Here is a 25,166-nt window from a genome sequence, read left to right as displayed (position 1 = left end):
CTTAATCCCATGTGTATCACAAAAATGCTGAAAGTCATGAGAGAGATACTCTCCACCATTGTTAGTCCGTAGGCATTTAAGCGTTCTACCTGACTAATTCTTAACCAAGGCCAGCCATTTCTGAAATACCTGGAACACATCACTCTTCCGAGCTCTAGCATAAGCCCACACTTTCCTAGTTGCATCATCAATGAATGTCACATAGTATTCAGCCCTGCCTAATGACTGTGTAGGCATGGGACCACATACATCTGAATGCACCAAATCAAGCTTTTCAAACTCTTTCTTTCCCCTTCTTTTATGGGCTGATTTAGTCTACTTCCCATAGAGACAATGCTCACAAAATTCAAAATCAGAGAAAATCAAATGTGGTACAAAACCCAAACGGCATAAGAGTTTCATTCCATTCTGGCTCATGTGCTCCAACCTACAATGCCACAAAGAAGTGCTTGGCTGCTCGGTTATTGCAACAACATGATCAAATACCCCTGATACATGTAAGGGATACAAAGTCCCCCACTTGGCACCCCTGGCCAAAAGCATAGAGCCCTTCTGAATTTTCCAACTCTGAAAGCCAAAAGTGGTGTGAAAACTAGCATCATCTAGCTGACCCACTGAAATAAGACTCTTGGTCAGCTTAGGCACATGTCTCACATGTTTCAAAACAAATGCAGACCCATTTGCAAAGAAAACTTTATGTCACCTACTCCCACTATGTCACATGCATAGTCATTTCCAAGATGCACACAACCTGTCTTTCCACTCTCATAAGTGGAGAACCATTCCCTATGGGGAGTAACATGGAATGAAGCACCAGAATCCAAAATACAATCCTGGGAATATGCATCATCTAAAGTGGTAAGCAACTCTGTAGATAAACTAGACATGAAGAGAACATCATTGTCACTATCATGTGTGACTGCATTGTATCTCCTCGATCTTCACTTTTCCTTTGTCCTCCCTTGGACTCTCTTCCTTTTGATTTGCACCCCAATTTGCATTCTTTTTCTTATCCTTTTGCTCTCTTTTCAGCTTGTAGTAATCCTTTTTCATATGGCCCTTCTTGCCACAATGGTAACACTCAATGTTCCATGCCCTGGATTTGCTATGAGACTTCCCTCTTTCTTAGGACTTCCCCCTTAACTGTGATCTGCCCCTTTGCACATTTAAGGCTGCATCCTGCTTGTTGCCATCCATAGACTTCCGTCTAATCTCCTCGGCCAACAAGCTACCCACAACATCATCAAATTTCAATACTCCACCAGGTGCAGAGTTACTGACAGCTGTACGGAAGGTATCCCATGAGGATGGCAATGAACATAAGAGAAATATTGCCTTAGTCTCCGCATCAAAATTCATTTTCTGAGCCTGAATCTGGCTGAAAATAATATTGAATTCATGCAAGTGAGAAGCAATGGAGACCCCTTCCTTCATCTGCAGCTCAAACAACCTCTTCATGAGGTAAACTTTATTAGAGGCAGTTTCCTTCTCATCAGTGGCACACAGTTTCTTCCACAAATCTTCCATAGTTTGCTCATTTACTGCTGTGAAATAAACTGACTCTGCAAGATGAAGTCTAATAGTAGACTTTGCTAATGCATCCAACTCATTCCAATCATCCTCAGACATATTTGCAGGCTTAGCTTCAATCCCTACCAAGGGTTTAATCTACTTCTTTTGAATAAGCACATCCCTTATTTGTTCTTTCCACAAAGAAAAGTTTGTCCCATCAAACTTTTTAATGTTGAAAAACTCCTTTTCAGACATGGAAGAGGATGCCATGATGCAAATGAAACAAAATCCCAAATGCTAATGCCTGTAAGAGAGAATCACACCAAATACCAGGTGCATCCAAATGTGTATGCCACAATAAAGTGAAATATCACCAAAACTCAAAGCTCAAAGCATCAAAAGATGCATCTGACTCATGTGCATATACTATGCATCCAATGAGCAAATCTGGCCCAAAAGAAAATGCCAATAAGTGCCAAATGACTCAAGCATGAACACCATCCACAAGCATATGCATCAATAATGTCTCATCCAAGAGAGCATAGCACTATCAGTGCATCACCTGCAATGTTTCAAAGCTGTCCCTCAGCATAAAATAGCATCCATGTGCAAAGCGTCCATAAAAATAGCATCCCACAAGGCAATTTGGGCCTATCAGTGCATCCAATAAGGACCGCAATGCATCCAAATGGCCTATAAATCATCCACTGCAACCCAATGCATACCACAAATGAGCACACACTCCTCAAACTGCAACCAGAGTGATTTGCATAAGGTATGCTCAAGAAATCATAGTCCCACGGTAATGACCGCTACTGAAAATAGAACCTGAGATGCCTCAAAACATGGGCGCCATTGCATAATCGGACTCAGTAAGAAAATTTGCAAATATCTCTCTTCTGCCAGAACTCCAAAATCCCAACCGATGAGTGAGAAATGGGAGTCAACACTTATCCACTACCATGTGGCATAAATCTAAGGTTTCAAAACCTTAGAATGAAAAATGCATAACAGAGAGACGAAATCGAATACACAGAGATCTATAACTCTGAAAATCCTCCACCGAATTGTGCAAGAACTGACAGGTAGGGGTTTTTGGGCGTCCGGAACGCAATGGGACAAACGGTTTTGGAAACCGTGGTCTCAATCACTGGGTCTAACACACGGACTGAAAAACGTTTTTGGAAACAGAGCTGTTTGTAAACTCAACCGGAGTGTGAATGATGAGCAACATAGAAGTTTTAGGACCTCCTGAGTCCACCAGAACTGACAGATCACCCGGGCTCTGATACCAGTTGAGAGTTCTCTCAACGGAAGCAAGAACGGAAGAAGGAGAGAGAGAGAAACAGAGAGCCACACAAGTTTTGGTGCGTGCAGAACCACCCTAATCTTCTTTTTCATTCATTTATATATGTGTTTGAGTATTGTACATAACCAGGGTAAAGGCACAGTGACCTTTAACCCCCACACCGCCTGCCCCGTCCCCTTCCCCTCCCTCGCGCCCGCCCCCTTCCCCTGCCCCTTCCCCCCCCTCCCCGTCGGCTCGACGGGGAGGGGGGGGAAGGGGCAGGGGAAGGGGGCGGGCATGGGGGAGGGGAAGCGGGCAGGGCGGGCGGGGCGGGGGCCGACGGGGGGGGGGGAAGGGACAGGGAAAGGGGGCAGGCACAGGGGAGGGGAAGGGGGCGGGGCGGGCAGGGCGGGGGGGGCAAGGGGGAGGGGAAGGGGGCAAGGCAAGGGGGAGGGGAAGGGGGCAGGGCGAGTGGGGGGCAAGGGGGAGGGGAAGGGGGTGGGGCGGGACGAGGGAGGGAAAGGGGGCAGGGCAGGGGAGGGGGGGCAAGGGGGAGGGGAAGGGGCAGGGGACAGGGGGAAGGGAGGGATGGTAGAGAGGGAAGGGATGAACAGTGGGAGGGAGGGGCCTGCGGGGAGGCGGAGGGAGAGAAAGGGAGGGGGAAGGGCCCATGGGGAGGGAGAGGAGGGGAAGCAAAAGGGAAGGCAGGGAGGAGAGGGGAAGGGGGAAGGGAGGAGAGGGGAAGGGAGGGGAGAAGCAGGAGGAGAGGGGAAGGGAGGGGGAGGGGATGGCAAGGGAGGGGAGAGAGGAAGCTGGAGAAGAGGGAGGGAGGGAATACTTGAGTGGAGATGTGGTGGAGCTCCAGGAAAGTTGTGAGAGAGAATAAGAGAGTTGTGAGACAGAATGAGGAGAAGTAGAGTTTTATAGGAAATGGATAGCTTTTAGGTCAATTCAACTTCTTTTAGTTTTTAAGGTTTTTTTAGTTCTTTTAGGCTCACTATAAGTAGAACATTCTTCATTCTCTCTTTCATTCAAAGATCATTCGTTTACACTCCACGCTTCTCTCCTCTCATCAACCTGTTGCAGGATTCTCAAAAATTTTCAAAATGTTGCAAGAGGTGAGTTCATTTCTAACCTATTGCATACGCAAGAACTTCTAAGAATCGAGTTTTTATAAATTTGAATTTTTTTTCAAATCCGATCCTTTTCTCAAAAACTTGTGTGTACGCAACAACTTAAAAAACCATTTTTGCATTAAATCTTTTTTCCCACAAATTTTCCTATTTACCTTAAACTCTCACAACCCCTCCCTACCTATTGCGTATGCAACAACTTCAAAACAAAATTTAATCATAAATCTCTCTAAAAAACTCCTCCAAAAAAAAAACAATCTATTACAAATTTCTCTCTCAACCTCAAAACCACTCAAACCCTACCTATTGCGTATGCAACAACTTCAAAACAAAATTTAATCATAAATCTCTTTAAAAAACTCATCCAAAAAAAAAAAAATCTATTACAAATTTCTCTCTCAACCTCAAAGCCACTCAAACCTCCCTACCTATTGTGTATGCAACAACTTCAAAACAAAATTTAATCATAAATCTCTCCAAAAAACTCCTTTTTAAAAAAAACAATCTATTACACATTTCTCTTTCAACCTCAAAATCACTCAAACCTCCCTACCTATTGCATACACAACAACTTCAAAACAAAAATTAATCATAAATCCCTCCAAAAAACTCTTCTCACGACACTTTATTACAAATTTCTTTATCAACTTCAAAACCAGTCAAATGTCCCTACCTATTGCATACGCAACAACTTCAAAACAAAATTTAATCATAAATCTTTCCAAAAAACTCTTCTCACGACACTTTATTAATATAAGAAATCCATTTGTAATATTTTTACTCCATAATATAATAAATTTTTATTAACTAATGTCAAAATATAATTTTGCTAAAAATATATATTATTAATCTATAAATTAATATAAATATTATATAAATAAATATATAAATACATTAATTAAAAAAATATAACTTGAAAGGGAGGTCTTCTAGCATATGTGCTTTATATAATCCTTACTCTTAAAACAATGAAGAATTAGTGAATATATTGCTATTCTATACATTATTAACTTAAAAACTAATATAAATATAAATTAATTATTATATAAATTTAAATAATTAATATTATACATTAATAACATTTAAAATTATGTAGATTATATACTAATAATCTTTCAATTTTAAAAAGTAGTCAATAAAAGAATTAAATTAATTTAAAAAATAAGAAAATATTAAAATTTACACACTTACTTTTAGCATGTATGCTTTTATTCCATGTGTATAATACTTGTTAGTTAGTCGAAGAATGAAAAATTAGATAATGTATTTGTAAGGTAGGTATTTAAAACCATAGAATCTAGAAGACTACAGTATCATTGCATCCATATCATTTTTTACTTTAGCAACCATCAGATATCCATGATTCCATGTGTATAATACTTGTTAGTTAGTCGAAGAATGAAAAATTAGATAATGTATTTGTAAGGTAGGTATTTAAAACCATAGAATCTAGAAGACTACAGTATCATTGCATCCATATCATTTTTTTACTTTAGCAACCACCAGATATCCATGGTATCCATGATATGGAATATATATTTCTTCAAATATTTCTTATCATATACTTTTTCATTTCTTCTCATACACCATGCAGCATGAATGTAAGAAAATATGAATCGGTGTGCTTTTAGCCTATGTACTTGTCCCTAATCAGTAGGATACTTTGACTAAGTAGGCTTGTAACTACTTAAAGTAAAGCCTTTGCAAAGGATCGTACCTTCTAATACACCATGCAGCATGAATGTAAAAAAATATGAATCGGTGTGCTTTTAGCCTATGTGCTTGTCCCTAATCAGTAGGATACTTTGACTAGGTAAACTTATACTTACTTAAAGTAAAGCCTTTGCAATGGATCATACCTATAAACAAAACACTTTGGAAAGCATATAACATATAGTCTATATATATCTAAACTAAATACTTTAGAATGCATACTTTATATAGTCTATATATCTTAAATCTTACACCCTAAATCTTAAATCCTAAAGTTCCCTAAATCTTAGGTTATACAATCTAAGCTCTTAAACTTATATAACAGTTATAATCCCTAAATCTTAAACCCTAACCCCTATAACTTAAATTCTAAAACCTAATTTTCAATTCTAAACCCTAGATTCTACACTCTAAGCTCATGATCTTATATACTAAACCCTAAAACCTAAATCCTAAACCCTAAAACAATAATCATAAACCCTAAATGCTAAACCCTAAACCCTAGATTTTAAACCCTAAATCCTAAACCCTAAACCCTAAAAACATAATCATAAACACGAAACCCTAAACACTAAATTTTAAATCCTAAGCCCTAAATCCTTAACCCTAAATACTAACCCCTAAACCCTAACCCTAAAATACAATCAAAATTTTATGATTTTTTTCAATTTGTGCAATAGGTTTGATATATCCTCCAAACTGTTGCAAATCGAATAGGTTAATGGTGCACTCAACCTATTGTAAATATCAAGGAATTTTCTTGATTTGTGCAACAGGTTGGATATACCCCCAACCTGCTGCTTGAGCAACAGGTTGGGGGGTATATCCAACCTGTTGCACAAATCGAGAATTTTCTTGATTTGTGCAACAGATTGGATATACTTCCCAACCATTTGCTTAAGCAACAGGTTGGGGGATATACCCCCAACCTATTGCTCAAGCAACAGGTTGGAGGGTATATCCAACATGTTGCACAAATCGAGAATTTTCTTGATTTGTGCAATCAAGCAACAGGTTGGGGGGTATATCCAATCTGTTGCACAAACCAAGAAAATTCTCGATTTGTGCAACAGGTTGGATATACCCCCCGTTGACTCGATTTATGCAACAGGTTGGATATACCCCCCATTGGGGCGTATATCCAACTTGTTGCACAAATCGAGAATTTTCTTAATTTGTGCAACAGATTGGATATACCCCCCAACCTGTTGCTCAAGCAACAGGTTGGGAGATATATCCAACAACAGGCCTCCAACTTGTTGCTTGGGGGATATATTCAACAACAGGCCTCCAACCTGTTGCTCAAGCAACAGGTTGAGAGGTACCCCCAACCTGTTGCACAAATAAGGAAAATTCTTGATTTGTACAACAGGTTGGATATACCTCCCAACCTGTTGCTCGAGCAACAGGTTGGGGGTATATCCAACCTTGCACAAATCAAGAAAATTTTTCAGTTGTAGGTTGGATATATTCCCCAATTGTATATCAAATAGTTACACAAATAAGAAAAATTCTTGATTTGTGCAATAAGTTGGATATATCCCCCAACCTATTGCTTGATATATCCAACCTGTTGCTCAAGCAACAGGTTGGGGGATATATCCAACCTATTGCACAAATTAAAAAAATTCATTGAATTTTGGTTGTATTTTAGGGTTTGAGATTTAAGATTTAGGGTTTAGGATTTAAGATTTAGGGTTTAGGATTTAGAGTTTAGGGTTTAAGGTTTAGGATTTATTGTTTAGGAGTTTAGGATTTAGGGTTTAGGAATTAAATGTTTAAAGTTTAGTATTTACGGTGGTTAAGATGTTTTGGTATTAATTATTTAAAGTTTAGGATGTAGGGTTTAGGTTTAATGCCTTCTCTGCTAGTTTTGATATAGAGGTTATTAAGTAATAATAAGTTCAATGATTATTTATTATGTTCATTTTGAGTTGCTAATCTACTTTTATACATAAAACAGGTATTCACCCTAACAGAGGGTATGGATGTGGTGTTATATAAGAAGAATGAAGTGATGGCTTTTGGACGAATTCATAGTCTTGATCCTATGAATGTGTGTCATTTCCAACATTGCGGTGAGAGAAGATGTGCACTGATAATCACCAACGTTGTAAATCCTGAAATACATTTAAAATATCCACATGGAGACTTTGAAACATTGGGAGATATCTTACAATGTGACATATTTGATATGCAAGCACACAGAACACTCTGGGACCAAGACGAAATTGTTCCAAAGACATACTTTCAAGATATCAAGAAAACTTATTTTCAGGGGGAAAAAGTAGAGATGTTATCTTGCTCCGGAGAAGTTTTAGCAATTGGCAACTTTAAGGGCTATGCTCAGAGTTTTCTCTGTATAGTGGAGATAATTAAGTTGACTAGTGCAGGTGTCATTCAAAATGCAATGGATAGTACTACACAATTAGACATCCATAATACTACGTCTCAACTACAAGTTCATAGTACTTGTAAATGGGGGTTAGCTTTCTTGAAATCAAGTTTGCCCAAGATAGTTTCCTTCATTGTCATGGAAGACACAACGGAATATTATTAGAAGAAAAAGACTATAACACAAATGGGATCCAAATTGATAAGAAGCTATAGTAGTAATCAAGAGTATCATAGTGGCATGCTCACAGGTATTGAGGACATTATAGTAACAGATGTTGATGTAGAAAAGGTCTCTTGTGTTGCAAGTGACTCAAATATACTCACTAGTATAGAAGACTTGTCTTGTGTTGCGAGTGACTCGAACAGGCTCACTGGTATAGAAGACTTGTCCTGTGTTGCAAGTGACTCGAATAGGCTCACTGGTACAGAAGACTTGTCTTGTGCTGCAAGTGACTTAAACATGCTTATTGAAATAAAAGACTTGTCTTGTGTTGAGAATAATAAGATGGGACCACAAAGAAAAATACATGCAAAGATCGATGGGATAAGTGATGCAATAATAGGAATTGATGATATTAGTGACAATGATCATGATGTTACCACTCGAATACAAGGCAAAAGGGGCAGAGAATCTGAGACTTGTCATGTTGTTCGTAATATTGTTGCTAGCATGCCAGAGAATATAGATGGGAGAATCTTGAGTTACGAAGGAGAAATAGTCCAACCACAAAATTCAAGAGGCATTGGCAATAAATTGACATCAATGAACATGTCGACCAGATTGCCATTTCCAAGATATTATAAGGTATCAAATAATTCTCAAGCCCACACAGCATTTGATTATAAAGATGAAGATTCAAGGGAAATGGATTCGAGGTTTGATGGTCTTACAACTAGAAAACGCAAGACACTATTTACAAAAAGAAAGTATGTGAGTGTGAAGAGGCGAAGAATCATGGCATCAATTCCAGAACCAAAGAGACATGTGATGCTATCCGAGGAGAATATGGAAAGGATGCTTATGCGAGTTTGTTGCAAGAGACTTTGCATTAGAAAAGTTGGGAAAGATGATTGTGCAGCCATACGCCTTGGTATTTGGAGTAAGACAGTGCCTAATAGACATAACTATCTTCTTCAAGAGTTTTCATGCTTTCTTCATCAAGGCACTAATCAAGATTTGAGCACAAGACACTGTAAACCTAGATTGAAACCCATGGTTAATGGGAGACCCATTTATAATCGAGGATATCAATGGTTAACTAGACTATCACATGGCACATACTGGACCATCTAGGCAGAGGTGAAAGAAAAAGTTATTCATACAATTCATGGAAATACCTACAAGCTTAAATGCCATGGAAGCACTATAAATGCAACTGCAACATTAAAGCAAGTTCTCAAAGACCATGCATTACCGCAGCCTCATCTTCAACAAACAATGCTAGATGGGCATGTCGAATGCCAACAACATCTTCCTTTGGGAATGACAAAGAAGGTCATCCTAGAAATTGTCAATAAAACTTTACAAGACAGAGATGAGAGCATGATTTCACGATCAACCTTGTACAAAATTTGGCGTAGAGATTTTTGCCATGTCAAGAAACCATCAAAGCAAAGGATGTCAAAATGTAAGATATGTGATGAATTAAAAAATGCCATTGAGCATAGTAAATGTGAGCAGCAGTGAGGAAGATATATTAAATGGCGATCAATCCATTTACGTCATGTGCAGGATGCTTGAAAGTTGTATGCTTCTTGGAGAGAGGAAGCTATTTCACATGTCGATAAGTCCATCTGCATCACCATTGATGGCATGGACCAGAATACAACCACTTTGCCACGATATAAACGTATCCCACCGGCATTGGAGGGCAAACGTGGACTAAAAACACACTTGTGTGGAGTATTAGTACATGGATACCGAATCTTTTGTGATGTATGGATTGATAGTTTGCATGACCATGATAGTAACCAGGTTGTTACATCAATCATGAAAGCAATAAGAAAGGTCAGAGATGCTCATGGATGTCTGCCTAACACATTGCGAATACAAGCTGATAATTGTTGGAGAGAGAACAAGAATAAATATATATTTGCTTTATGCTCTATGCTGGTTGGTTTGAAAATATTTGAAGAAGTGGAAGTTGGCTTTCTTCTTGTCGGCCATACACATGAAGACATAGATCAAATCTTCAATGTTATCTCTGGTGAGTTGAAGGCAATGGATGTTTTGACAATGGAGGATATGCTATTTCGAATTGGGAAAAAAATTGGAGGTTCTCGCAAGGAAGAATCAGAAGTGGCTATCTTAGAGAGGATGGTAGATTGGAGAGCATTCATAGAGCCACATTTACAAACAAGAGATGATGCCCTAATAGGATACACAAATCCACACTACTTTCTATTTCACATGCATAACAATATTCCAGTGATGCAATGGAAGCACTACTCAGTAGATGGAGATCATTTATGGAGTGAGTCATATGCTTTATTACAACTAATAATTCCATTGGAGGAAACTAGATTTGTTCTTGGAAAAAACAAATCACTTGACATAGATGAAATGAAAGGCTTGAAAGCCTTCATTAAACATCTTCAAAGTATGATGCAAAAATATCCTGAGCAATCAACTAAGAATTTGGAGACAATTAAATCAACTGAAGCACTTATCCAATCTTTAGAAAGACAAGAAAACTTAATGAGCATTGAATACTGTGAATCCTTTTGGTCGGAACAAGCAAGGTCACCAAGTTTTCCTTTGGATATAAATATGTTAGTAGATATGGAGGAAGTAGAGGAATGCCTTTTACCTCGAAAATATTGTGGCAGGAAGGGAGACAAACTCTTACTAGACTTTATACCATCTAATGAGATTGAAGAGGGTCTATTTGTTGTAGTTTGGGCATCTGATCCAGGTTCAGAGTTGGATGACCAAGGTGGCCCAATTTGGGTTGCAAAGGTTGCTAAGATAGAAAGGGATGACAAGGGAACTCCTATAACATTTACAGCTTTATGGTATGAACCAAAACCATTGAAAAATCTCCCGAGAAGATATACAATAAAACAACTCTATGAGGGATGCTTGCAAAAGAAACATGAATGGGTTCCAAATAATGAGGGATTAACAGAGGTGGAAGTCAGTAGCATTATTCATTGCTAGAAATCGAGGACACGAAGTTTTAAAAAGAAGCATGGATACAATGTTGAAAAATGTATCACAATCCCTGGTCGTGTCCATATTAAACATCATTTGGCAAGACTTGACCCATCAAGCGTAAATACATTACATGAATCTGATGACTCTGAACGAGATTCAGATGCATAAGATAATGTTTTGTATGCTTTTTTCCATACAAATGGTGTATCTATACACCACCAATAAGATAATTTATTGTATGGTTTGTTTTTCAAAAAAAGGGTGTATCTATACACCACTTATATATTGAATTCAACAAACTCTTTTTTTTCAAAAAAATGGTGTATCTATACACCACTTATATGTTGAATTCAACAAACTCTTTTCATATGGTGTCATATTTTCACTTCATAGTGTTAAAATTGAACTTGAGTTAAGAGACTACTATTATTATTATTATAGTTATCGGATGGGGGCACCATGCACAAGTTTGGGAATTATAGCTTCACTGAGCCATTTTTTTTTAAATTAGAGGTTACCACTTGACTTTTTAGCTTAATAAGGCCATATTTGTATATAAGTGACCCATTTAATGCTCAAAAAAACCCAATTTTTTAGCTCACTAAGTGAAGTTGAGTGGAGAGGATATGCTCCAAAAAAAAGTCCAAACCAAGAGAGAAAGTCCAAAAATTTTGAATAGTGTGTTTAGATGCATTGGATCACTGTCCTCCTAATGTCTCTCTTTTGGATTCAATAGAGCCAATAAATCTAGAGGTAAAAAGTCGTTTCCTCTACTGTCTATTTCATGCTATGCCTTTGAACTTATTGAATAATTTTGTTTTGTTCAGATGTTATCAGTTTGTAACATATCTTTCCAACTATACAGACACCACAACAAGATGATTCAAGTAGCTGCGGATGGAGAGTGCTGATCAGTGCCAAATATCTACTTTCAAGCTATTTTGATAAAGAATAGCCAGACCTTGTAAGAAAAAATAAATTTTATTTAGCTTGAAGATAATTGATAGTGATACAAAGTGTTCTAAATCATCATATGCCATTGCAAATGAAAGAAGATAGCTTCAGCTCAAACTATGTATATAATTTCAGAGCTCATACAATTTGGAAGTTTTTGAGCTATGCCTCCCCCAAACTTATTGTACCAGCTACTGTCGAGTTGGGTGAGCGCTCTAAAGTACGAGAAGGTGTCATACACCTTGATGCCACAGATGAACAAGGACCTAGTGCTGATGAGGAGAAGCCACAGGAACAAGGATCTGTTGCTGATGTTGTTGAGGAGAAGATGGAGCAGCAGCAAATAGATGCTCTTGGGGTAGTAGAGGAGACAATGGAGTAGTACCAACATACTGTATAGGACAGGATGGAGCAGCAGAAAATACATTCTCCAAAAAATGATGATAGGGAGACCTTGGACCATGTAGATCAAGCTGTAAATAAATAGAAAATGTTGTCAAGAATATGTTCTACATGTACAACTAAACACTTCTGTACAAAATTTTACTTGATTGAATACAAAACCTTTGTTTATGGAGTCAGTGTTATCTCAATTTTCAAATTTTTAATGTCTTTGCATTTTATTGAGCTCTCTCTTCTTTTGAGCACCTGCAAAAACGCAATATGAATCAATAGGGTAAAGTAAACTAATAGCAGTGCTTAATGAGACTAGGATAAATCAGATGGTGTACCTTTTTATTATTGTAGATAAATAAAAAGTCGTTTAAAATAGAATCTTCTGTCTCAAATAGAATGTCATTGCGCAATTAAGCTAGGAAGCAACATTCTCTTAATGAGATATTGATTAGCACATCACCATTCTCAACAACATCAATATCAAGAAGTTTATTTTCTGCACCAAAAGAATCTTCATCTTGATCCATTGGGATTAGTTTTGCGCCTAGCATTCTTTTGATAACCTGCAAAAACGCAATATGAATCAATAGGGTAAAGTAAACTAATAGTAGTGCTTAATGAGACTAGGATAAATCAGATGGTGTACCTTTTTATTATTGTAGATAAATAAAAAGTCGTTTGAAATAGAACCTTCTGTCTCAAACAGAATGTCATTGCGCAATTGAGCTAGGAAGCAACATTCTCTTAATGAGATATTGATTAGCACATCACCATTCTCAACAACATCAATATCAAGAAGTTTATTTTCTGCACCAAAAGAATCTTCATCTTGATCCATTGGGATTAGTTTTGCGCCTAGCATTCGATTGCGCTTATAATAAAAAGAAAAAATAAAATTTTGTGATGCAACCATGTACTTCAGTTGCATAGAAGGTTGGACAACCTCACAAAACATTGAACTATATGTCTCCTTATCCCAACCTTTATCCAAAAATTGTGGCATGCATGCCGAACTTGTTGCTTTAACTGTGAACATTGTTTTTGAAACCTTCACTGAAAAGGTATTAAACAAGTCCATAAAAACTGTGAGAGGCATGCATAAATAAATTTTTATTATCCTTGTGGTAATATTGGGCCGCAGAGCTTTCTATACTTCTTTGAAAAGCTTGTCCCTATATGCCTCTGTAACACTAGAATGTGGGTGAGGCCAATCCACTGAATTCCATGCCGGAAGGTCTTGTTTCCTTAACACACCATGTGTGTTAGCATTGTCTGGCAACTGATAAAAATGATCAGTAAAAAATATACCCGATTGAGCTAGCTCTGTTGCACATCGACCTTGGTATTATTGTTCTCCTATCGATCCATGCAGAACATCTATAAATCCCAGAATACAATCGATGTTTTGCCATGTCTCATACGATGAAGGGTATAAATCTGAAATAAAACAAGACAAGAATGTCAATAAGCAAAGAAAGAAAGCTTCATCTTAAAAATCCATACACCTCGTAAAGAAAAAAACCACAATAGAAAAATATACAAGTAGGCCTGTGTTGCAGAAGATCATTTGGATAGTCTCGCAAGACAAGTTCTTTATGCATGTACACATGCTGAATCAAAACTTCTTTCACCGATATTCTGGTGATTTTAAAATCTCATACTCTTTCCTTCCATGACACCAAGAAAATGTTTTTTGTCTAGGGTCTTTTTCTTTTGCTAGGTTGCATGAGCACCCATGCTCCTTTCGAAACACTAAACCTTTCCCAAGTTCCTTCCTTTTTGACTGTACTTGAATTCTCTACCGAAGAAATAGAAGAAGCATGTCGACAGGGTAAGGATGTGTGGTATAATTCTGCCTTCCTAGCATTATCATCCATAGAGCGTCTTCCACAACAACGGCCATGGTTTTTATTCACCATGGAGACCTTCTAAATCTGTAACAATAGCAAAGTAATGTAAACAAGATAACAAATTAAAGTTTCAAGAAAGAGAAAGTGGGCAGATAGACAGTTGACAAGAAACATCTTACTCTACGCCAAACACGATCAAGGGAGCAGTTTTGGAAAAGAAGAGGTTGCTGCACAATGAGGCAGTGGTGTAGAATGGTAGACCTTTCGAAGGAAAGGCAGCACAATATTTCAAAGTTCAAAGGAAGGTGGAAGCGGGAAGGCCCTTGTCAGATAAAATGTCAGACTAGATTCTATCTTCTTGTCCAAAGATCTTGTGAGAATAAAAAACCAATCTCCACATTAATGTGGCACGCTTGTGCCTACATAAAGTATTGTGTCTTTTTTCTATTTTCTCTTATTTTCATGAATTTCCAATGTTACGTTGGCCCTCTATTGATTGGTTGAGAGCTTATTTCTCCAAACCATAAAAGGCCCCAAAATGAGCTCCCTTTTTCCTAATGTGTGCCACGGTTCTATCGTGTGGTTGCTAGCCTATTTCGAGACCGACCCCCAGTCGACTGTTTTGGGCGGGTCGGTCACCCAATTGGGTCTAACCGACTATGACTAGTGGCTATATAAGAGCAAGCCCGTGAAGCCCATTTCATCACTGGCTATAGCAACCCTGATTCCTTAGCATCCAGCCTCCGTCCTCTACTATTTCCAGCATGTCATCGAAGCTTCTCTCATAGGAGCACACAGCTGGGAGGCAGTGCCATCTATTGTATCAGTTTTACAGTAATCAAAATTTTGATTCTCCATACTATGTGCTTTTCTCTCTTGCGTATGAAATCCTGGTATCTGTTGAGCATAGACGTTGTATTGTTTTCTTACACATGGTATCAGAGCCTGGACTCTAGCAAGAAGATTTGGTAGTGGGTTTCTGTTTGCAAGCAGATTGTGAGAGATGGCCCAGCCCGCAAGACTGCGAATCCCACCGTTCGACGAAAGCGAAAAGTTGGACGGCACTAACTATCCACTCTGGAAGTTCAAGATGAAGACCATCCTAAGCACATACGAGCATTGGGATACTGCTACTGGGGTGGACGTGAAGCTGATTGCGAGACCAGATAATGCAGGACAACAGATAGTACCAAGTGCGGATGAGAATCTCACGTGGACAAGAAGAAATGCAGATGCGATGTGTTCTATTGTCTACAGTGTAAGTGATTCCGTCATCGCGTTAATTCATCATGTCACCACAGGGGAGGAGGCATGGACGGTTTTGAAAAATCAGTACGAGACCACGAATCAGACGCGGATTCAGAATCTGGAGACTCAACTTGCGAACGAGAAACTGTTTGAGTCTGAAGCGGCAGAGAAGTTCATCACCAGGGTAAAGAATTTGTGCGATCAGATGACTGCGATTGGTATCACCATCACCAACGAGAATCTAGCACGAAGGTGCATACGGATTCTCCCACCAAAGTACGACGGTCTTGTTACGATGCTGAATACGCAAAACATAAATCCGCCCCTCAACTTTGAGGATTTCAGTGTGATGCTTTTGGAGGAGGAGATGCGTTAAAGGATGAGGACTAAAGAAGATTCGACTTTCTATGCTGGATCAAAGAAAGGTAACGGTAAGGACTCTGGTAACCCATCTTCTTCTGATGATAAAAAGAGAAAGAAGAAGATCAAGTGCTTCTATTGCAACAAGGCAAGGCACAAGCAGAATGAGTGCCGGAAGAAGATTGCAGATGAGAAGAACAGAGTAAAGAAAGAGTCTAGCAACAGTGCGCAGGCTGTACTAATAGAGCTGTTCGTAGCAATTGAGGAGATTTGCATGGAGGCAGTTCATGTACCTGTGGATGAACCTTGGATCATTGAGAGTGGTACATCGCGCCACATGACCAGTTGGAAGGATTGGTATACCTCTCTATACCTGGTAGGGAATGACATCCTGGTAGCAGTTGGCAATGATGCAAAATGTCCAGCAAAAGAAAAAGGTATGATAGCTCTCAAGTCAGATGGAGTTGTAAAATAGTTATTCGATGTTCTTTATGTGCCAGATATCAAGAGGAACTTGTTGTCTATTTCTACGATCACGGATCGGGACCTCAAAGTTCAATTCGATAAGAATGGTGCATAGATTCTGGATCTTCAAGGGAAGGTCGTTGGTAAAGGTACATGGTGCAACATCTACGAACTCTCAACTTTTAGTGCTTGAGCCGATGTGAAGAACACTAAGATGTGGCATGAGAGGTTGGTCATCTAAACCTTAGTTCTTTAAAGAAAGTGGAATGATTGTAGACCTATCAGAAATTACAGATCTACCCGATGTATGTGAAGTTTACATGATGGGCAAGCAACATCGGCAGCCCTTTCCTAAAGAGGCCAGTAGGGCAAAGGCTACTCGAGAGCTCGTTCACACGAACCTCTACGGAAAGATGAAGATAGAAGCTTTGGGTGGTTCCTACTACTTCATGACATTGATTGATGACTACAGTAATAGGATATGGATATACTTCCTGAAGACTAAAGAAGAGGCTTTTAGTAAGTTCAAAGAATGGCATGTAATGGTCGAGAAAGAAACGGGGAGAAAGGTGAAGAAGTTGAGATCAGACAGAGGTGGTGAGTTCACATCAAGTGAATTCGAAAGTTACTGCAAAAGTCATGGGATCAGTTGAGCAACAATGGAGAAGCCATTGTTTACTTCTTAAAATGTTTGTCCAGGGTTTTAGGTGGACATGATCTTTCATGGCAAAAGGAAAAAATCATTTTGATAGAGAGGTTGTCTGCCATAGATATATTTGGAGATTATGTGAATAAGCAAGCCTCTAGGGCCTCTTACTTTTTGTCTTACACTTCTTATGCATTAGCATGTGGTGTTAAGGAGCCTAAATGTCTGGAGGGCTATGGAAAACACAAGCTCATAAGGTTTCGAGAGCCACCCATGATTGTATCAAGCGACACAATCCAAGAAGAAGAACACGTGGAGACAGCTGAAGAAAAGGATACCCCTCCTAGACAAGCAACAGAGGCAAGCATTGATAAACAGACAGTTGACATCAAGCCAATAAGGAAGAAAAAGACTCCAATCAAGATCAAAAAGAGAGTTCCGAACGGCAGGCCCTGGGAGAAATAGGATTTAGTCATCAAATATAGCACAAACATTATATTGAAGTTGAACTGATTTGTACAAAGTCTTTGATGTCTGGTATGATCTTGTATAAATGAATAATAAGTTGAAGATGAAAGGATTTATACATTTAAATAGAGCGGTGTCATTAAATAGATAGAGTGATGTCATTAAATATTAAACAAACAATATATTGAAATTGTGAACAAATTGTATTACGTTTAGATCACATGTTTCACAAAAGAAATACTGTTGATGGAGTCTCAAATCATATAGGCATAACACCAAGAGTCACTTGTTCCACAAAAAAAAATTCTATTGATTGAGTTTGAAAACATGTGGCATAACACCAATAAGTTACAAATGAGTCCTATTCATGTTTACTTGTCCATTTATGGTTTCTAAATATCTTCGATTCCCTCCATTGTCTATGTCTCTCTGCTGCCATTGCATTGTCTAGAGTTTGTCTTCGTCTTTGCTTTGGGCTAGAAGAAAAGCAAGCTTGATTTTGGAGCTAGCAACTTTTCTTTTAGCATGCAGCCTCTGTAGTATGCCTTGATAAAACCATTGGAAGACTTCCTTCAGACTATTTCCCTTTTGACTCCCTCCATAGTGTTATGTGTGTCTGAAAAATGCATTACGTGCCATGTAGTGAGACTTCTCCATGCCTTGGGTAGACCAAATTGCTAGGCATCCATACTTTTTGACAAAATAGGGAAGGTGGTTGTAGATGATATGTTGTAAGACATAAGAATGCATAGTAAGTAATAAAAAAAAGAGGATCACACTTAAGTAAAAGAAGAAGACAGAACCTTACCATGTAGTAAGTTATATTGTAGGCTGTCCACGCATCTTTCATTAACTTCCCAAAATGTTTAATTGCCTCCTCAAAGTTCTTGTAATCATTCTTTGTCCATGTTACTTTGTCACAGAACATGAAGAGTCGATCAAGAGACCTCCACACCTCTGTCTTCACATTTCGTGCTTCCCCATCTGCCTCTTGATCTTTCACAACATTATGGACTTGCTTCCACAATCCATAATTAATCTTTGAAACTGTTCTACCTTGCCTTACTTGCTTACTGTGTTTGGGTCTAAGCAGGCCGGTTGATCTAGGCAGATGGAAGGTTAATGGAATGAAAGGAGGAGATGGAAGGTCTCAGAGCCATGGGTTAAAAGATCCACCTGAGTGGTTTGAGGATGGGCATGCATCTTTGCCCGTGCAAAGCACAGGTTCAGTACTCGTAAAAACTAAGACATTACATACACAAAGCCAAAGTGATCTTCTTTGTCTAGATAGAGGCACACAAGTCGATTATGAATAAGTTGCAACCTCTAGATCGTTTGATGAAGTGGATTCTTATTCTAGAAAACTTTAATCATGATTTAACAACCAAGCCACCAAGATTGTAGCGAGTGCTAGATTTTTGTGTCAAAGTGATGAGATCAACTTTTGGATGATTTAGAATGTCATGAAGAGACTTTGTAGTTTAAAGGAATTTGGCCTAGCCAAGATCTATTGAGAATGGACATGTATGCGGTTATTGGTGAAAACTTGGCAGTGAGATTCCTCATCGTTACGATCAAAATCAAAGGAGGAAGTTGGTGGTCCAATCAGAATGGCTTAGTGTAATTGGGGGACTTCTTATGGAATGGGCCCCGAAGGTGTATACTAAAGATGCGTTGTTGATCGAGAGATACCCTTAATCCTGTAGGAATTGCATGAGTCGTCTTGCGGGGGACATTTTGGTGCCCAAGCCACAGTGCAAAGATTTTGCTGGCTGCGTACTATTGGCTGACAATCATGAAGATAGCTTCAAACATGTTTAAAAAATTTAGACAATCAAAATCGACCCTTGACCCCTAGTTTGACGCTTATATCTTTTAAAAATTAGGGGATTGATTTTGTCTGACCCGTTGCTCTCACTATTCCTGGGGAAAATGGTACATGTTGATTGCGACTGACTACTTAATCAAATGGGCATACAGGCAATAGCAACGGTGAAGAACGATGCTTTTTTGTCCATCCGAATTTGGAGTAGCTAAACAGATAGTAACTAATCGAGGCACTCATTTCATGAATGAGTTGATAGAGTCGATCATGGAAAGACTGTCTATTGTGCATTGGGCAGTAACCCCTTATAATCCCAAGGCAAACAGGCAAGTAAAAAGTAATAATAAGGTCTTGGGAGCCATCCTGCAAAAGTTTGTTAACGTTTGACACAGAGTATAGGATCAAAAGTTACCACAAACTAAAATGAGCATAGAATACCGTGTTTTCTTGTGTATGGTTCAGAGTGTGTTCTACCCCTCAAAAAAAAGGTGTCAACTTAGTCCTCTCTTCCAGAGAGTAGAGCCATGCAGTGCCTTTGCCTAGAAGAGGACTTTTGGAATGAGGTGCATATTATCATTAAAGCCATGGCAGATTTCTACGGTTGACTGACATGGAACCTTATGCTTGGTACATCACTATATTGGCAAGTTCACAGATTGATGGCAATGTGACTTGGCTAGAGAGAGGTATTTCTCTTTTATGATGTCCTTATGATTTGTGAGGCTTAAGCTATATACCATGGTCAATATACGTATAAATTAATATAATTTTGAAAATTTGAAATTTTGAAATTTCTCTTTACTCTTTCTATTTGACATTTGCATACGGGGTGGAAACGGATGTGCCGGCCTATCCATGGTATGGCTACCCTACTCCATCCCTTCTTTAAGAGCCTTGAGACGTTTGCAGATGCCACATTGCTTCAAGTGCAAGATGAGTATATTGTCTACATATACCCATAGCAGGACCGCTTACTTTTGGACATGGAGTTGTCCAACTACATGAGAATAATCTGGGTCTCTCTTTTTGTAGTGCTACCTCTAAGAGACCAGAGGCATGTGCACGACCAATCTCATGGTGGGAGATGTATGGATATCCTACTCCCAACCTACAAGCACTGCCATCGAGAGTGCTCTCACGGGTAATTCTCGTAATAACTTTGTTGAATGATATATCATAATTGATGTCTCAACTTTGTAAAAGATTCATGGATGATGAAATGGTATGCTGCAATTGCTTGGCTGGAGCCTGGAGCTTGCGAGAGGAATTAGAGTTCCTACTTGCTTATTCATATGAAGATTCGAAATAGATTGAGTACTTCACAGTTGGAGAGGTTGGTTTATTGTCGCACAAACCTCTCTGGTGAAGAAGTCCGAGGCTATCGACAGTCCCATGCAAGTAAAGTTTAAACTTTGAAGTTTTAAAGAATTTGCAGCTCGCTTCATAAGGTCAGAACTTGATGGTGATAAGTATTAAATTTTAATTTTCTATGTAGGTGGACATTACGAACATAGATACCACAAAAGCTCCTGAGCAGTCTCCACAGGATGAGGCTGAGGAAGCCTTGTATGCTCCAATTTCTCAGGGATCTAGAGGCTATTGATCCTTGGGTCACATGGATATGATCTTGAGGACTTCGAGGGCATGGGGGAGGCATTGTACGTATAAGGCAAGGAGGTCGAGGATGTACTATCAGACAAGAAGGTCGAGGTGGATGTGCTACTCGAGCTTATGCACATGGGGGCATACCTCGAGAGTAGACCTTTGTGGACATCGTATCATTGCTGACCATGAGGAGGATCCACAGGCAAAGATAGAGACTGAGGAGGCAGAGGGGGGGTGGAGTCAGAGTCTGAGCCAGACCCAAGACAGACTAGGGACCCTAAGTATGATGACGAAGGAGATTGTGTGGATCATGGAGACTTGGGGTCCTCATCAGAGGACACAGATGAAGACAGTGATGATGTTGATACTGAGTCTCACGATTCAGCAATTTTATATAGTGATGAGAAGCCTTGGGCTTGATGTAGAGTCTAGACTTTCATGTTTTGATCATATGCAGGCAATAGTATGTACTGCACAAGATGTATTTTGATCAGATTTCATGATGTATTTATCAGTCTTCTCTTAGTTCTTTTCTCTCAATCACTATTTCATATTGTTTATGGTTACATGTGATGGTTTAGACCATTTGTGTTTCATTTGCTTCTCTACATTTCGTGTGAATAGTTTTACTCTCCTTCCCCCTCTTTTTTTCAACTGAAAAAAATTAAAATTTAAGGTACACTTCAAATGCTATACACCTAAAGACTCATACAACCATGATTTGAAACACATGAACAGGGATGTAGAGGAGCTGGTGATCAATCTCCAAAAGTCATAGCGTGAGTGTGAATCTGCCAAGGCCATGCTCTCCATTGAGCAGAAGCGGGTAGCAACAGTATTTAAAGAGCTAAGGTAGGAGGAGGATGCAGAGGGCCAGTTCTAGTCCCAACTGGCTGAAGTTCAGGCCGAAAGAGATGACCTGTGAGGCCGAACAGAGGCTTTAAAGAAAATGTTGTTTACGGTTCTTTTAAAGGACCTTGTCAGTATAGAGTTTACAGTTCTGGGTCTATTCTCATTCATGGGATTTGGAACATTGTATCTGTGACAATGCGGCCTGTAGCAATCAAAAGGAAAACCGACTGCGTGTCAGTATAGAGTTTACAGTTCTGGGTCTATTCTCATTCATGGGATTTGGAACATTGTATCTGTGACAATGCGGCCTGTAGCAATCAAAAGGAAAACCGACTGCGTGCATGAGATACATGCAGATGCTATTGTGGATGCATAGAGAACTGTGTGTTCAAGCATAGGATACCAGAGATAGAGAGGGAGTAAGAAGAGGAAACTCAGACTTTATTCCTCCACAAACTGTGGGCAAAACAAAGCTCAAGGTGAGCACAAGGAAGCTGGGTTAAACTGCTGATAACTCCTCCTCTAGAGTGTGTTGCCTGATGATAGCCCCCCCCCCCCAAAAGATCTCCTGAGCCTCCTCCTGCAAACGAACTCAAGCTCAGATACCACATTATAACAATGACTTTGCATCAAATAGAACACTTTGATCACAAGTCACCTAAGGCGGAAGGAATTGCCAGGATACTACACACCACCTATGTCGCTTCACATGTGTGCACACTTATAGATACAAATGCATTCAGATCTAATGTATAAATATATGAATTAAGTACAAAACCTGTAGAAAACATGTACCGACACCTGCAGCAAATCTCGGCTGAGGTAAGGTACCGCAATGAGCTGAGTATGCTGCACCCTCTTCTATGGAGCTTCTCTAAACTGTTGCATGCCTCACTAGGCTTCAGTAGCTGCCCAAGGAAGAGCCACAGCGGCTGACTGTCTTATGCACTCCCAGTTGCTCGCCAACCAGGCTGTTGGTCTGCACACAAGAGTGCCCTAGATGACTCTTGGCTGAAATGTCAAATGAACCCCCATGGGGTTCTTTCGATAAGACTGAAAGCCCCCCCTGCCCCCCCCCCGGTCTGGGCAGCCAAATAAGCATTCTGCCAACCCAAATTGGGCTGACTATTATAAGGCCTGACCTCCAACCCTGACGAGGGTCCTGCCAACCTGCATTCCTGGCTGACCTGTCCAGGCCGATCAGGGCCACCTCCTTTACCTATAAAAGGCCATGCCTATTGCTAGGCTGAGCCCCAGCCAATCTGCCCACTCCAGGGTTTGCATAAGCTTTATATTCTGCCTTGACCACTGCCAGCACTATATGCTGGCCTATGCAGCAGCCCCACATGGCTACATCACAGACATCTGCTGTCCATGCTGCCCATATGGCAGCCTGTTTGCTGCCCACATGGCAGCCCATTCATATGCCCATGTGGCACCCAGGTATATGCCCACACTACAGCTCTCTCAGACCCATCCCTCCTAACGATCTGATTCCCCCATGTCCTCATATGGGGGCTCACAGGTGGGGACTTACCCCTAACTTCCAATAAGCTAGTGGGTGGCCCTCCATTCTTAGCATCGGCTACCTGACTTTTCGGTCGATAATCCATGACAACCATCACCAATGCTAGGTGGAAGATGAAGAATTTGACGTTCCCTTCACCAAACCTGACATAATGGCAGCCAACTCTCCAAAATTAGTATTGGATCTGCCACAACCACTCAGCCATGGTTAAATGGACACCAAGGATCGTCTGACCAAAAAACTTTGCCAATGCCCAGCATCACCATTAGTTCCAATAAGAACACTTTCCATCCTCGTAATTGCAACTCGCATATATATGGGTGTCCAATCAGGTGTGTTGATTAAGGCAAGAGTAATAGCCAGCTTCTTCCTATGTCCACAATGCACTTCCAATGACATGGGGTCCAACACAAATGCCTAATTTGAATAAAGGCCTTTCTACTTTAAAATGTATGCATCATTCCACTAAGGTCAGTCGACCTGCTCTGTCCTGCCTTCTTCCATGCATGAGAATTCTTCCCCATTTCCCAAATCTTATCACAGTCCTCCTGCATGTGAGCATCAGCATATATATTTGCCATTAACACATATGCTGCATGAAGTTTTCCATCCAGTCTCACAACATGTTCAAATGCATGCCTTCCAACCTCTACATTCTTCCACTTTTGGCAAGCAAACAAGATGGTCAACCATACAACAACATCAGGTTGGAAAGGCATCTTCTGCACCATTGTTACTGCCGCATCCAGCTGGCCTGCACGGCCAAAGAGATCAACCATGCAAGTATAGTGCTCAATACAAGGAATAATGCCATATTGTTTGCTCATAGCCTGAAAATACTTCTGGCCCACATTTACTGCGCCCACATGACTGCATACACCAAGAACACTAAGAAATGTGGCACCATTTGGTTGTATGCCCTCCTGCCTCATTCTCTCAAACAAGTGGAACACAACTACACTATCACCCTGGTGGGCATAACCTGCAATCAGTGAACTCCATGAAACAATATCCCTTGCGGGTAATGAACCAAACAACAGTTGGGCATCAACCATGCTCCCACATTTGGCGTACATGTCAACAAGGCTGGTTGCCACGAGTCCAATAGTCTCAAAACCAGCCCTGCTAATTTGAGAGTGGAGCCCCTTTCCAATTTCCAGAGCTGCTGTGTTGCCACATGCTTTCAAGATGGCAACAAAGGTAATGCTATTTGGGAACAGACCTTGATCTTTCATCTGTGCGTAAAGTCTAAAAGCCTCCTCAATTTCTTCTTGTTCAGCATACCCTAAGATTATGGTAGTCCATGTAACAACATTCCGACAAGGCAATTCATCAAAGGCCCGTCGTGCATCCTCTATGCTTCCATTTTTCACATACACATCCAATAAGGTAGTTGCTACAAAAATATCTGATTGAAAGCCAGTTTTTACTATTCGGGAGTGTAGGGCTCGAACTTTAGCTAGGCTTCCTGTTTTTCCTAATTTTCCATGCATGTGGTTCCCTTTTTCCACTGTTGTCAGGCTACTACAAGCCTTTAATGCGGCAACAAACGTTCGAGAATTTGATTGGACACCTGCCTGATCCATCCACGCATACAACTCTAAAGCAAGTGCACTGTCTTCTTGCTCTGCATAGCCCACAATCATGGTAGTCCACGTAACCACATCACGATGAGGCAATTCAACAAAGACACGCTGAGCGTCCTCCATGCTCCCACATTTTGCATACGCATCCACCAAGGTGGCTCCCACAAAAACATCCGACTCAAA

The 25,166-nt window shown here is 39.9% G+C and overlaps 1 protein-coding gene across 2 annotated transcripts in view; it reads right to left on the bottom strand.

The window, feature by feature from the left end:
• Positions 1-22,415: 22,415 nt before the first annotated feature.
• The window catches only part of LOC147904360 (pentatricopeptide repeat-containing protein At1g06140, mitochondrial-like), a 4,090-nt gene continuing 1,339 nt past the window's right edge, over positions 22,416-25,166 (bottom strand). The window contains exons 2-3 of one of the 2 annotated variants that reach the window (XR_015542237.1): positions 22,671-25,166; positions 22,416-22,449 (exon numbers count right to left, since the gene is read on the bottom strand). The exon at positions 22,671-25,166 is cut by the window's right edge and continues 811 nt beyond it. Coding sequence is in view for 1 of the 2 variants with exons in the window: in XM_087386121.1 (XP_087242247.1) it covers positions 23,841-25,166 (1,326 nt within the window). In the remaining variant the exon portion in view is untranslated. Of the gene's footprint in view, positions 22,450-22,551 lie in introns of those variants that run through there. The other variant, XM_087386121.1, reaches the window with a different exon arrangement.

This window comes from Dipteris shenzhenensis, chromosome 2 (genome assembly GCF_047967505.1).
Source record: "Dipteris shenzhenensis isolate YYH24624 ecotype China chromosome 2, Dip_SZ_1.0, whole genome shotgun sequence".
NCBI lineage: Eukaryota > Viridiplantae > Streptophyta > Polypodiopsida > Gleicheniales > Dipteridaceae > Dipteris > Dipteris shenzhenensis.
This window is presented reverse-complemented; position numbering and strand designations above follow the sequence as displayed.